This window comes from Macaca thibetana, chromosome 5 (genome assembly GCF_024542745.1).
Source record: "Macaca thibetana thibetana isolate TM-01 chromosome 5, ASM2454274v1, whole genome shotgun sequence".
In the NCBI taxonomy this organism is placed as follows: domain Eukaryota; kingdom Metazoa; phylum Chordata; class Mammalia; order Primates; family Cercopithecidae; genus Macaca; species Macaca thibetana.
In genome coordinates, this window is record NC_065582.1 from 160,607,014 (window position 1) to 160,621,870 (window position 14,857).

Below are 14,857 nucleotides of genomic sequence, written 5' to 3' on the forward strand. Positions count from 1 at the left end.
GTCTTGCCAATAATTTAAAAACCTATTTGACTTCCTATAAAATATGAAGTCACATTAGCTTATTTCAGTAACAATTCATAGACCTTCCCCACAGTTTTCATCCAAGGATGCTCTCTGCGAACCTTAAGGCATACCAATCCTGTGCAGATGTGGCAAGTTATTATAATTCCCATTTTACTACACAGTTAGGAAACTGGCCCAGGGGAAGTAGAGTAACTTGGAAATAATCACAAAGCCAGATGCCAAAAATAACAACTTTTAGTCAATCCATGAGAAAATACTGCCCCTAGTTGAAATAACATGAAATTTAGTATTAGGAGGAAGCAAAATGCAAAATAATGTTTTAAAGCCAAGTCCTGGATTTTATTTCTAAAAATGAACAGAAGACTGAGATGTGTAAGAACTTAAAAAACAAAACAATTTTTTCCTAATGCCTTACCCATCAAGGGTGCCAAAGGTTATTTAATGAATTACATCTGGCAAGAATGGCCTTTCAACCAAACCAATTTTGATCTTACCCACTTAAAAAAAAAAATTGACAGAAATCCGTTGGTATAGGACAATAGGTAATTTTTTTAACAAATCTAACTGCTTAAAATCTAAAGCCTACAAGTGTATATTTTGAACAGTACAGATGTGAAAATACTGCAAGTCTCATTTTCTGAAAATATAATCACAGATCCATCAGCAATATGCATGGATAATAAAACTTAAAGTTTTAATAGTTAATACTCAGAATGAAAGTTCTCCAGCCACAACTCATCCAGATTTCGAAATATGCTGCTGTTATAATTTAATTAAAAGCAGTTTTATTTCACCACAAAGTAAAAGTCTTACACGATTTAGAAAGAAAAACGCAACTCAAATGGTAAAAGCGCTTTTATCATGTCTGTGTAATCATTCTACAGGTACAAGTCAGAGCAAAATACCCTCCATTATTACACAGTATTTACACTTTGCTCCCAGTCAGAAAACCAGTGAGCTTAAGATTTTACCTTCAAAAGAATCATTATGTACAAGAACAAGTAAGGGAGACATAAGATTATTGGTAAAACCCACTCATGCGACCCAGACTGCAGATTTTCACCAAAAAAACTTAAGTATCAATCATGAAACCATGGTTTTCCATTAATTAAAACTCAAACTACTAATTCTAATCACAGCCAGAAAAAAAAAAATACTTTCCAATGCTCCAATACTCGTTAGAGTAGATCTCATATGTCCTCTATAAACAACACTTTACTATTGTAGAACTTCAGTTTGTAAATGAAATGACACTCCAAATGATTTTATGTGTAACATACCTTCTAAAAGTAGAGACCAACTAGTAGAAACAAACAAATTCTTGAAGAATACATTCAGCATAGTAATCCTGGTAAATATAATAACTCTTATTCCTAGCACGAGAATAACTCATTAAAAGACATCACACCACACCCCCCACCCCCATTCACACAACCCCAAGCTTTTAGCATTACCAAAACAGTAAGAACACTTCAAGGGTCCTTTAACACTAGGAAGTGTCTTTAAAATAATCTCACTACAGGCTATTACATATATATAATATACATCTTTACGTATACTTTTTACTGCATTTGATTAATATCTTCCACAAAGATCCTAGAAGCAGTATTCATCAATCAGAAACTGCACTCTTCGGTGCTGTCCTCATTTCAACCCCAGTGATGGGACAGAAGGGTTGTCACGCATCCACAGAGCAGCAAAAACGCACATAACTGTAAACCATCTAATGATTAAGAAAAAGTAAAACATTTATATAAAATTCCCAACCGGAATGCCTCTCCTTTTCCTTATGAGGCAGGAGTTTCTGATAAATTCTAAATCCAGATTTCTAGAAAATGCTGAAATTCTCCGCCCCAACACTCACAAGTTTTTAACATGGAAATTCACTCAACTCCTACTCACATGCCAAATGAATATCCATTGTGGATATCTGAAACTATTCTCAAACACTAACAGAAAAAAACATATATACATCTTGAGCCTCCTTCTAACCGTCCTACGATACCCTCCAATCATCCTCAGGCAACCTAAATGCAAAGCTTCGACAGACAGCTGCCCTTGGCCTAGGCCGTCAGGAACCAGGAGGGGGGCGGGGGCCGGGGGCCGGGGGACGCAAGAACCACCAAGAGACCAGACCTTTTTCCAGGGCTACTGTTTCCAAGCAAAACAACCCACCGCACTAAAGAGACGGCGATGAAAATTGGAGACGCTTTAATCCCGAAAGAAAGGGGTGGCGATGGGGGGGCGGGGGGTGCAAGAAATCCCGAGAAAAAGGGGTGCGGAGGAGGAAACTAAGTATCCCATGCATCTTTCAGACCCACAAAACAACAACAAACCGTAGAGTCTGTGTGCACTTAGAAGCAGCAGATGGAGTCCCCGGGGCTGAGACAGTTCAGCAGACGTACACCGGGGGTAGTGGATAAATCAACCGATGACGGGAGAGGAAGGGGGTGCCGAGAGAATAAGCCCATGGATGGGGGAGACAACGCCTCGGGGGGGGATCCAGGACCGTAGAGAAAGGTGAGAGAGGACCCACAGGAGAAAGACAATGGAAGAACAATTAAGGCAGGAATCTGGTGCCCGGGCTGTGGCAGGTCACTGGGCTACCGACAAGAGTGGGGCACAACAAAGGGGCACGGGAGGAAGGACAGCGGAGGGGAGGAGATGGAAAGAGGATGCGGGGCGCCACGGGTCGGACAAAGCGCCCAAGGCGGCGAAACAAAGGGCCGGGGGTAGAGAGTCGCGGGGGGCAGCGGGGAAAGACAAAGCGCCCGGGGCCGGGGGCACTAGCGGGGCGAGGCGGCGACAACGGCCGCGAGGAACAAAGCTGCATGGGTCCCCCGGGCAGGGCCCGCTGGAGGCGCGCGGGAGGCACGGCGCCCGAGGGCCCCGCGCGCCCGGCCGCACTCACGCCCGCACCCGCCGGCCTCGCCGCCGCCTCCCGCCCTCACGCGCCGGAGCCCGAGCCACGGCAGCGCAGAGGCAGCGCACGGTCACACGCCGCAGCCGCCGCCGCGCTCGGCGCACGCGACGCCGCCCCCGCGGGCCCCCGGACGCCAAGCGCGCTGCGGCCCCCGAATCCGCCGCTCGCCGCGGGCTGCCAGACGCCCGCAACTTTCCCGGTTCCCAGCGCTCCGATTCCCTCGGACTTACCCTGTCACAACAGGCGCCATCTTCCACAAACTCTCGCCAAAACTCCAACCCTCGCGAGATTCCCCCCGACGCCTTCCCTGGTCCCTCTCCCCCGCCCCTTCCCTTTTTCCTCACTCCTCGATTCCACCCAGCCCCCGCGCTCCCTTTCCCCTCGCCGCCGCCGCGAAGAGCCAGACGCCTCGCGCCGCCCGCAGAGTAGGGGATCCTGCTCGCTGCCTCCCTTGGAAACCTACCCAAGCGATGGAGCATGCGCAGGCGGCTCCTCCGCGGGCGAGCCCTCCGTGTGGTCCATGGGGAGCGCTCCGGTTATCCAGGTTTTGGGACGCGCCTTGAGGGACGTACGTGGAGACTGAGGAAAACCGGAGGGGATTACTACGGGGACGGGGAATGGAGGGGTCAGGAGGCGGGGCCGAGGAGAAGGGAGGAGGGGTCCTGGGAAAATGGGCCGCGTTTCACAGGCCTAGATGAAACACCTCCTCAATGGGTGTTTTCCAAGCGGCTTCCCGCTCACTCTGGGTTCCCAGCTCCTTTCATTCATTCAAACGTTCCCTGGGCGCCTCCTTTATGCTAATTTCGGCGTTAGGTGCAGGAGCGTCAGAGGTGCCTGGGGTTCGGGCAAGTGACACGTCGGGAACTGTCTTCATTCATTACACCCCCATGCTAATGAGGAGGCCCTTCCAGAGCTCCGCAAACGGAAAACTTTTGCAGTTGAGCTCTCTCGGCTTAGTGTTCTCCTTAGGTGTGAAATGAGGTCAAGTCAAGGCCTCTGGCAAAGACACCCCTAATGGCCACCTCGCAGACACACGCCAGGGCGCGGAGTAGTTCTCTCCAGAAGGGAAAACTGCCTTGGAATTGAGAGCCACATTCTCCCACCTCCGAGTGGGGCCAGAGGCCCTGATCAAAGCTCTTGCAGCTCGCGTGCCACATGGCCTCTCTAAGACCCCATCGCAGCCGCCACCGTGTGTGAGCCCAGGTGTGTGTTGAGGCCACTACTGCACAGGGAACCGGGCCACCCGAGGGCCTGGCACAGCCGAAGACGCTGCCGGCTGCCCGAATCGCGCTTCAGGCGGCCTGATGCCGGAAGCCCCCGGGCGAACCTGGCCCCGCCGGGCATTGAACAGCAAGGTGCAGAGCCCGAACCCCGCCCCCTCCTCCTACCTGCAGCCCCCCATTTTTCCCCTCCTTTGCCCTTTCCTTTCCTAGAGATTCCCAATCCAGCACTGCCTCCCGCAGGGAGCCCCAAAACCCGGAGAACTGGAATTCGCCGCCCGAAACCTGCTGAAAGCGCTGCAGGATTGGCGCGGCCCGCGCGAGCGGCACTGCGCATGCACCCAATGCGGGCAGTCGCGTCTCACGCTACACCTCCTTCCCACCGCCTTCCACTACTCGGCTCAGACACAACACGGCCGTGGGAAATTTCCTAAACCTCGCGAGAACGTGCCCCCTGTTGCCTAGGCTTTCGCTCCAAATCTCGCGGAGCCAAGGGAGGACAGGTGTTTGTTTAGAGCAGGTCCGGGCGCCGTTCGTGCCGCGCGTGCCCGGGAGGCGGGCGGCGGGCGGCGGGCGGCGGGCGCGGGCGGGGTGGGAAGGGAGCGGCTCGCCGCGGAGGCGGGGCGGGAAGGCGCGTGGCGGGGAGCACGGGGCGGAGGGCGGCGGGGAAGGAGACACGACGTCTCGCACACACGCACACGCCCTGTGACGCTGGGTGGAAGACGAGGGGTGGGGAGCCTCGAAGGGAAGAAGGGGAAGCCAGGAGGTTGGAAGTGGCTCCCAGTGCGGAGAGTGAGAGGTCAGGCTCTAGGGCAGGAGGAGCCCCAGGCCGATCTCCCGGGGAGGTTTCCTGTCGCCCTCCACAAGCCTGGTACTTTCCTAAAATGTGTTAGACGCCGCGCCCCCCGCCTCCGGGAGCTGAGAGACAGCCCCCAGAGTCGGGTTTGAGTCATGCCTTGAGTCACCTAGTCTGGCCACCACTTCGCTTATTTTGAAGCAAGTTCTGATTCCTTAGCTACTCTACTTTAGCAATTAGTTGTTTTCTTTCTAATCTACCCGCTGGCCCTGTGAGCTGGTTAGAAAAATAAATAAACAGCTCTGCGCTCTTGCATTGTTGCCTTGTATAGATTCTTGCTCCCGTTTAAGGACACGATTCTTAAAATTTCTTCTCAGTCTCTTCTTAACCTTTTGAAGTAATCTAACAAATCAGTTTCTGTTCTGTTTTTTCCTCCCACTAATATGGCTTTTTTGCTTTCCTTCACCTTTCCGTATTTTTGTTGCAATATCCCATTTTACGTATTGCTGCGGCAGGTGCTATAGTAACTGCTGTTTTAAATGCATCCCTTCCTTTTGGATCATTTATCCAGTGAGTTCCTGATTACATTCTTCAATCAGCCACATTTCAGATTGGCCCTGATGTGGTTTCTGTACTAGCCTTAGCCCGGCATTATCTAGGAACCAGTGTCTTCCTGCTGATGTCACAGCCCCGCAAATGTAGAGTTGAATTGAATTTTGGTATTTGGAGAACAGTGAGTTCTCTAGTAGGAGGAAACCCAGCTTTTTAAGTTGTTTTCAAGGTTTTAGAGGTGTGTGTGTGTGTGTTTGCCTATTCTTTTGATTATATATTCATGCAGAAAACATTTAAAAGCATTTAGTGCAATATTTCAGTGCAAGTCTGGTTTGGAACAGGATAGCTCAGGAGGAGGAGAAAGCCTTTGGTGCACATATTCCTTGGAGCTGGCATCCCAAGAAGGTATTTCAGTCATGGCCTAGTCCAGACCACTGATCTAATTTGGAATCATGACCTTCTGAGAGCCCCAGCGACCTTGGGAAGCCATGGTAATCGCAAGTGTAATTACAGCTCCCCGTTTTTGCCCTAAAACATGCTCCATCTGCATCCCTCCCCCATCTCAGGAAAGGACAACTCCATTCTTCCACCGATGTCAAGAACCTTGGAGTCCTTGCCTCCTTTCTCACTCACGCCCAAGATACGATTGGACGGAAAATCTTGCTGGCTCCACCTTCAGAATATACTCACAGTCACAAATACTGTCACACCTCTTTGGCTACTAGTCTAACCCATCTTATTTCCCACCTGGGTTAAGGAAGTTCCCTAACTGGTCCTCCCTTCTTCCATTCTTGCCTTCCCTCAGTCTGTGCTAATAGAGCATTCTCAGTAGTCCTCTGGAACTCCTACATGACTTTCCCATTTCACTATGAGGACCTAGACAATGTTGCCTACTGCCAAACCTCCCTGACCTCTCTGCCTTCACCTCCTCCTCTACCCCTCACTCCGTGGGCTCTCACCGGCTGCCTTCCTTACTGTTCCTGGAATGCCCCAGGCACACTCTCAGCTCCAAACCTTTGCTTTTTCCACTACCTGGAATGCTCTTCCCGCATATAGCTTATTCCCTCACCCCTTTCTTGTCTTTGCCTGATGTCACCTCCTCAGGGAGGCCTTCCCTGACACCCTTCCCAAGAGGGACCCCCATACTCCTTATCCCCCTTTCTGCTTGATTTTGTCCATGGCACCTATCATTAACTAACATAACATACATAACATTTATCATACTTGTGTGTTGTCTTTACTATCTGCCTCCTTCCATCGTAATGTAATCTTAATGAGGGTAAGGACTTTTGTCTATTTAGTTCATTATTCAAGCTTTCGTTTCTGGAACAATGCCTGGTGCATCGTATTTGTAGAATGAATGGGGTGTCTTCCACTTTAGGGAAGAGTAAAAATGATTCTGAAGACTAAGCCTCCTATGGTTCAAAACAATATTGGGACTAGACTAGCAATGAGTACCCCAGTACCAGCCTGCCTAGGGAGAAGAAAAAGGCCTATGGAGCAAACACCTGTGTTGGTTTTTTGGAAAAAAAAAAAAACGAAAAAAAAAAACTTCTGGGTTGGACCAGTAGGTGAGGCTGCACCTAACTTTAAGAGTTTCCTTTACTCTCCATTTTAGAACTTCAGAGAAAAAACAACAATGAAAACACCATTAGCCAACTATATATGTGTGTGTGTGCACGTGTATACATATATATATATATAGCGAGAAGTCAGGGAGCCTAAACAGAGGGAGCAGCTGGAGCCGCAGCAGAGGAACATAAATTTTGAAGATTTCATGGACATTTAATCACTTCCCTAATAATACTCTTGTAATTTCTTATGCCTGTCTAACTTTAATCTCTTAATCCTGTTATCTTTGTGAGGATGTACGTCACCTCAGGACCACTATTGCACAAATTGATTGTAAATCATGTTTGAAAAATGTGAAATCAGTGCACCTTGAAAAAAAACAGAATAACAGCGATTTTAGCGATTTTTAACGATTTAGGGAAGACAACTATAAGGTCTGACTGCCTGCGGGGTCGGGCAAAAACAGCCATATTTTTCTTCTTGCAGAGAGCCTATAAATGGACGTGCAAGTAGGAGAGCTGTCGCTAAATTCTTTTCCTAGCAAGGAATATTGATAATTAATACTCTGGGAAAAGAATTGCATTCCTCGGGGGAGGTCTATAAACGGCCACTCTGGGAATGTCTGTCTTATGCGGTTGAAATAAAGACTGAAATACTCCCTGGTCTCCTGCAGTACCTCATGCTTATTAGGGTGGAGGAAAAAATCCAGCCTTGGTAAATTTGAGGTCCCACCGGTTCTCTGCTCTTGAACCCTGTTTTCTGTTGTTTAAGATGTTTGTCTTAAATAGACAATATGTGCACAGCTGAGCATAGACTCTCATCAGTAATTCTAATTTTGCCCTTTGCCTTGTGATCTTTGCTTTTGTCCTTGTCCTGTTTCCTCAGAAGCATGTGATCTTTGTTCTCCTTTTTGCCCTTTGAAGCATGTGATCTTTGTGATCTACTCCCTGTTCATACACCCCCTCCCCTTTTGAAATCCTTAATAAAAACTTGCTGGTTTTGCGGCACAGGTGGGGCATCACGGACCTACCAATATGTGATGTCACCCCCGGCAGCCCAGCTGTAAAATTCCTGTCTTTGTACTCTTTCTCTTTATTTCTCAGATTGGCCAACACTTAGGGAAAATAGAAAGAACCTATGTTGAAATACTGGGGGTGGGTTTTATTTATATATATACATATATATATATATATATTTTTTTTTTTTTTTTTTTTGAGACAGAGTCTTGCTCTGTCACCCAGGCTGGAGTGCAGTGGTGTGATCTCAGTGCACTGCAACCTGCCCCTCCTGGGTTCAAGCAGTTCTCCTGCCTCAGCCTCCTGAATAGCTGGGATTACAGGCATCTGCCACCACACCCAGCTAATTTTTGTGTTTTTAGTAGAGATGGGGTTTCACCATGTTGACCAGCATGGTCTCAATCTCCTGACCTCGTGATCTGCCCTCCTCGACCTCCCAAAGTGCTGGGATTACAGGTGTGAGCTACTGCTCCTGGCATAAATAGATATCTTCATGAGTTGCTAGTGGGAGTGAAAGTGGATGTAATATCTGTGGAAACTATATTAGTCTGTTCTTGCACTGCTGTAAAGAGATACCTGCCAGGTGTGGTGGCTCACGCCTGTAATCCCAGCACTTTGGGAGGCCGAGGTGGGCAGATCATGAGATCAGGAGATCAAGACCATCCTGACTAACACGGTGAAACCCCATCTCTACTAAAAATACAAAAAATTAGCCGGGCATGGTAGTGGGCGTCTGTAGTCCCAGATACTTGGGAGGCTGAGGCAGGAGAATGGTGTGAACTCGGGAGGCGGAGCTTGCAGTGAGCCGAGACCACGCCACTGCACTCCAGCCTGGGCAACAGAGTGAGACTCGGTCTCGAGAAAAAAAAAAAGAGATACCTAAGACTGGGTAATAAAGAAAAGAGGTTTCATTGGCTCACAGTTCCGCAGGCTGTACAGGAAGTATGACAGCATCTGCTTCTGGGGAGGCTTCAGGGAGCTTTTACTCATGGCAGACAGCAAAGCAGGAGCAGGTGACTTAGATGGGAGAAGCAGGACCAAGGCGGGGAGGGGAGGTGCCACATACTTTTCAATGACCAGATCTCACGAGAATTCACTCACTATCTGGAAAACATCACCAAGAAGAAAATCCACCCCCACGATCCAATCACCTCCCACCAGGCCCCACCTCCAACATTGGGGGTTACAATTGGACCTAAGATTTGGGTGGAGACAGATCCAAAGCATATCGGAAACCATGTGGCAAAATTTGTCACTACTTGTTCATCCTACAATTCCATTTCTAGAAGTTTATCCTATGAATATGTCCACACATGTAAAATTACCTATATTTTGCAGCATCATTGATGGTGAAAAAAAAAATACTGATAACAAACATCAAGAGATGTCTTTTTTTTTAAATTATATATTCAAAGAATGAAAGAGTGTATTTATTAATAAGCAGAGGCTGCTTTTTATGTACTTTTGCGAAAAGATCACAGTTTAAAACACTGCAAAACAGTGATATATATATATATGTGTGTGTGTGTATATATATATATATATATACTTATTTGCCTATATGTGTCTAAAATGTCTCTGGAAGGACACTCTAACTAGAAATTGTAAGAATGACTGCCTTCCTATAAGGGACTCTACAGTTGGATAATGTAGGTGAGAGAGTAGCTTTCCTCACAGAGTCTACTATCTTGGATCCTTTGAATTTTGTACCATGTACATATATTTCCTATAAATATAAAACGTAAAAAGGCGGGAAAAGAAAGAAATGGAATAAATGTGCCAGAAGACAAAACGTTACCAAATAAAATTGTTTGCTTTCTTCTACTTTAGTAGAATTATTTTTATTTATTTATTTATTTATTGGGACGAAGTTTTACTCTTGTTGCCCAGGCTGGAGTGCATTGGTGCAGTCTTGGCTCACCACAACCTCCGCCTCCCAGGTTCAAGCGATTCTTCTACCTCGGCCTCCCGAGTAGCTGGGATTACAGGTACATGCCACCATGCTCTGTTAATTTTGTGTGTGTGTGTGTGTGTGTGTGTGTATTTTTAGTAGAGACGAGGTTTCCCCCTTTTGGTCAGGCTGATCTCAAACTCCCGACCTCAGGTGATCCGCCTGCCTCGCCCTCCCAAAGTGCTAGGATTACAGGTATGAGCCACCGCACCAGGCCTAGAATTATTTTCTAAAAGAAGTTATGGTTCCGGCTTGGTGGCTCATGCTTGTAATCCCAGCACTTTGGGAGGCTAAGACAGGCAGATCACTTGAGCCCAGGAGTTTAAAACCAGCCTGGACAATATAGTAAGACTCTGTCTCAACAAAAAATACAAAAATTAGCTGGACATGGTGGCATATGCCTGTAGTCCCAGCTACTCAGGAGGCTGAGGTGGGAGGATTGCTTGAGCCCCTGAAGTTGAGGCTGCAATGAGCTGTGATTGCACCACTGCACTCCAGCCTGGGAGAGAGAGAGAGACCCTGTCACCTGTCATACACACACAGAAAAAGTTATGTATGTTACCTATCATCTTGGTAGAATTAAAACAGTAGAACTGCCTCATGGTTCATTCACAGAGCATGTTTAGAGTACCTACCACCACAGGTCAGGCATCATCTTGGTATTTTACAAAAATAGACAACACAAAGAACCCAACCTCCAAGGACTCCCTGTCTAAAAGAATACACAGACCAGTTGCAGTGGAATTCTATGATAGGAAAGAGATAAAAGAGTTCAACAGCTTAGGGGTACAATGAAGGAAGACCTAAGTCTTGCCTCATGGGCCCAGTCTTTGCACAGATGACTTGGGAGCTGACTTACTACAGTGGGAATTCAGAAGACAAGAATAGGAGGAAGCATGACAAGCACAGGAAACAGCATGTTCAGGCTCTGAGGTGTGAAAGAGCATCTGCTATTCAGGGGGACTCCAGGTGGGGGGTTGATGCACATAGAATAGGGAAAGGCATTCTAAGCAGGGTCATAAGAAGGGCCTGGTAGAGCTGTGGCCCTCAGAACTCAGTGGGCATCAAAATCAATTAAGGACCTGAGTCCCACTCCCTAAGATGCTAAATGAGTAAATCTGGACTGAAGCATTTATAGCAGGGTGCTCAGAGATTCTGATGCAAATTGTCCATGAACCGAGCTTTAATAATTTTTTTTTTTTTTTTTTTTTTAAAGACAAGGTCTTGCTCTGTTGCTCAGGCTGTAGTGCAGTAGTGCAATCAAAGCTCATTGCAGCTTTGAACTCCTGGGCTCAAGAGATCCTCCCACCTTGGCCTCCCAAAATGCTAGGATTATAGGTGTGAGTCACTGCACCCATTCTTTGAGAATCATTCTTTGATACAGAACTTGAGTATAACCTTTCTCGGGCACTTTCTCACTAAAGGGAGTGATGGCACATAGTTTCTTTTTAAAAAATCAATAAAAGAAATACTTAAATAGTAAAAGGGATGTGTTTGGGAGCCCCTAGGTGTGTATCCAAAGGCATGTGAAGCAGCTAGTGGCTCATGAGAGGTGGACATTACAGTTTGCTGTGGTGGTTTAAACACAGTGACACCTTTTTTTTTTTTTTTTTTTAGAGAGAGAGTCTCTCTCTGTCACCCAGGCTGGGGTGCAGTGTCACAATCTCGGCTCACTGCAACCTCCACCTCCTGGGTTCAAGCAATTCTCCTGCCTTAGCCTCCCAAGTAGCTGGGATTACAGCTGCCTGCCACCATGCCTGGCTAATTTTTTTTGTATTTTTAGTAGGGATAGGAATTCATCATGTTGGCCAGGCTGGTTTCCAACTCCTGACCTCAAGTGATCCTCCCACCTCAACCTCCCAAAGTGCTAGGATTACAGGTGTGAGCCACCGCACCTGGCCCCACAGTGATGCATTTCAACATTGCTAGCTGTGTGATCTTAGATAAGTTTTTTAACTTGTCAGTGCCTCAGTTTCTTCACCTATAAAATGGAGATTGTAGCTTCTAATTCATAGGATCGTCACAATTCAAAGTATTACTGTTTTAAGTACATAGAACAGCGCTATAACACAATCATTATAGTAGTATTAGTTTTTATCATTATTCAACAAGTCCATAACTTGGATTCATCTCATCAAAATTCTTGCAAAGCATGTCAAAATGGCCATACTTCAAAAATCAATGTCAGTCGGGCACCGTGGCTCAAGCCTGTAATCCCAGCACTTTGGGAACCTGAGGCAGGTGGATCACGTGAGGTCAGGAGTTCAAGACCAGCCTGGCCAACATGGGGAAACCTTGTCTCTACTAAAAATACAAAAATTAACTGGGTGCATTGGCAGTGCCTATAATCCCAGCTACTCAGGAGGCTGAGGCAGGAGAATCACTTGAGCCCGGGAGGCAGAGGTTACAGTGAGCCAAGATCATGGCATTGCACTCCAACCTGGGTGACAGAGCAAGACTCTCTGTCTCAAAAAAAAAAAAAAAGAAAAGAAAAGAAAAATGTTAAAATAGGCAAATATAGTCATGATTTTATCTTGATTGGTGTTAATTCATTTTTTTCTCATATCCCACTCAGAAATGATAATATTATTATTGTTATTTAATTTCCAAGAGGATCACATGTACAGAATGTTTGGGAAACCCTCTGTAGATAGCTGAGAGGAGCCTCTGAGGATACAAAGCAGGGTTTCTTGTTATCAGATTGTGCAGGTGCTCTGTGCCTAAGATAGCCCTACTGATAGCTTATGTTAGAAACTAGGAGCCGCTCACTCTACAAATGTTTAACTCATGTTTTTTTGTTCATCTTTATGCTTCTCTTATATTCATAACATTATCCCTATCATTTTCTACCATGTGTTCACCAAGGTTAATAAAATGTACAGGAGATTGAAAGAGTGCCAAGGATTCCATCAGACTCTGCAATTCTATACAGAAAATAAGCTCGAACTCCAGGATTAAAAGAAATAGAACACTGAAAATGAATCACGGCTTCAGGAGAACTTGAGAAACAAAAATAAATATTCACCGTTTTCTGCCCAATTGTGTTTAATTTTTCACAGGATTCTTTGGCCCTGGCAATTTGAGATTTTTGCAGACCTGGGTTAAGTTTTGCTTAGCTTGTTAATATGTGCAGCAGTTCAAGAAGGTAAAGCAAGAAAATGAATAGGCCATTTACGCTAGTGATGTGGAATGTGAATGGAATCAAATGCACATTTGGTGAAAAGAATGTGTACAAATCTAATAATTTGTCAGAAGTTTTTGTAGCTAATGTAATTGGAGGAAAATGTTTCCATGTGTGATTGATAGATTTTGTTCTTTTTATAACATGAACAAGTTAAAGCCAGTTAACACTACCTGCACAAGAAAGGACAAGGCCATATGAATAATAAAATTCCAGTTATCTGTTTATAAGGGAATATACTTAAATTTTTATTTCCTAAACCTTCCCTGTTTGTCATGCATCACATATTGCAGTGGTTTTGGGTTCTGTATTAAGCCAGTGTTAAACATTATAGTTTTTAAAAAGCAGCTGAGGTATGAATGAAAGAACATTGAACTAGCTTCATCACTAGTACTTCCACCACTAACCAAATGCCCAACTTTGAGCAAGTTTATTTTTCCTCACCTGCAAAAGGGGAATATGAAACCTATTGCATAGAGTTGCTTTGATAATTAATTGAGGTATTACTCAATAATAACAAAATAACTAGGTACATAGTAGGCACTCAATAAATTTCTTAGGAAATTATTTAACCCATACCCATGTTCAGTTTTCTTATCTATCAGATGGACTAATAATACCTGCATTAGAGGTTTGTTGCATGAATCAAATTAGATAATCACAGGGCACGGTGGCTCACGCCTGTAATCCCAGCTCTTTGGGAGGCCAAGACAGGAGGATCGCTTGTGCCCAGGAGTTTGAGACCAGCCTGGGCAACGTAGGACAACCCCATCTCTACAAAGAAATACAAAAATTAGCCGGTAGTAGTGGCATGCACCTGTAGTCCCAGCTACTCAAGAGGCTAAGCCCAGGAGGCCAAGGCTGCGAGTGAGCCATGATTACGCCACTGCACTCCAGCCTGGGTGACAGCACAAGACTCTGTCTCAAAAAAAAAAAAAAAAAAAAAAAAAAAACCAATTAGATAATTATGGGGATAATAAATTGAAAGAATCCTAAATACAATCATGGTATTTAATTTTGGTTGGCATATTTCTTTTTAAAAATTTGACTGTGGTTACATAGGAAATCAATAGAACAGAAAAAAAGATCCCTTTATTTTCTTCTCTGGCCTGTGTTACTATTAACCTTGAACACAGATGGCCTTTATCGCTTTTTCAAAGAAAACCTACCGGAAAGGTTTCACTCTTTGCATCTCTATTGCTTGGTGTCAGAGATAGTGTAATGATAAGAAACAACTTGTAGATATAACCTTTGTGGCTAGCACTCTTGTCCAGACCACACTAAGGACTAAGAAGACCTACTTTGGAACCTGTTTGTTTAAGCATTGACAAATAGTAATATATCAAACAATTCACATCTTGTTAAGTATGTAGCTTTGTGAAAGATAGCTAACTGATAATCCCTTGAACATCAAAAGCAAAGTTGTACATTGTCTCTTTCAATAGTTGCTGCTATAATTAGGTTAATATTTTTTATTTTAATTAGTTTTTTAAAATGCTGTTGTCATTATCTCAACATGTGGGAATTTAAAAGAAGCAACTTGTGAAATTACTGCAAGAAAAAAGTTTCTAAGATTATTTCTAATCATGCTATTAATAAATATTGAGTACATACTTTGTTTT

At 45.2% G+C, this 14,857-nt stretch overlaps 1 protein-coding gene across 5 annotated transcripts in view; it reads right to left on the reverse strand.

Moving 5' to 3' along the window:
* Positions 1-14,857, reverse strand: part of RBPJ (recombination signal binding protein for immunoglobulin kappa J region) — a 270,190-nt gene that overhangs the window by 109,804 nt on the left and 145,529 nt on the right. The window contains exon 1 of one of the 5 annotated variants that reach the window (XM_050790705.1): positions 3,411-3,581. The exons of 2 other annotated variants lie outside the window; for them this stretch is intronic. In XM_050790705.1, coding sequence (XP_050646662.1) covers positions 3,411-3,469 — 59 coding nt within the window. In that variant the 5' untranslated portion in view covers positions 3,470-3,581. Of the gene's footprint in view, positions 1-3,177; positions 3,582-14,857 lie in introns of those variants that run through there. 2 more of the 5 variants (XM_050790706.1, XM_050790707.1) reach the window with 2 other exon arrangements.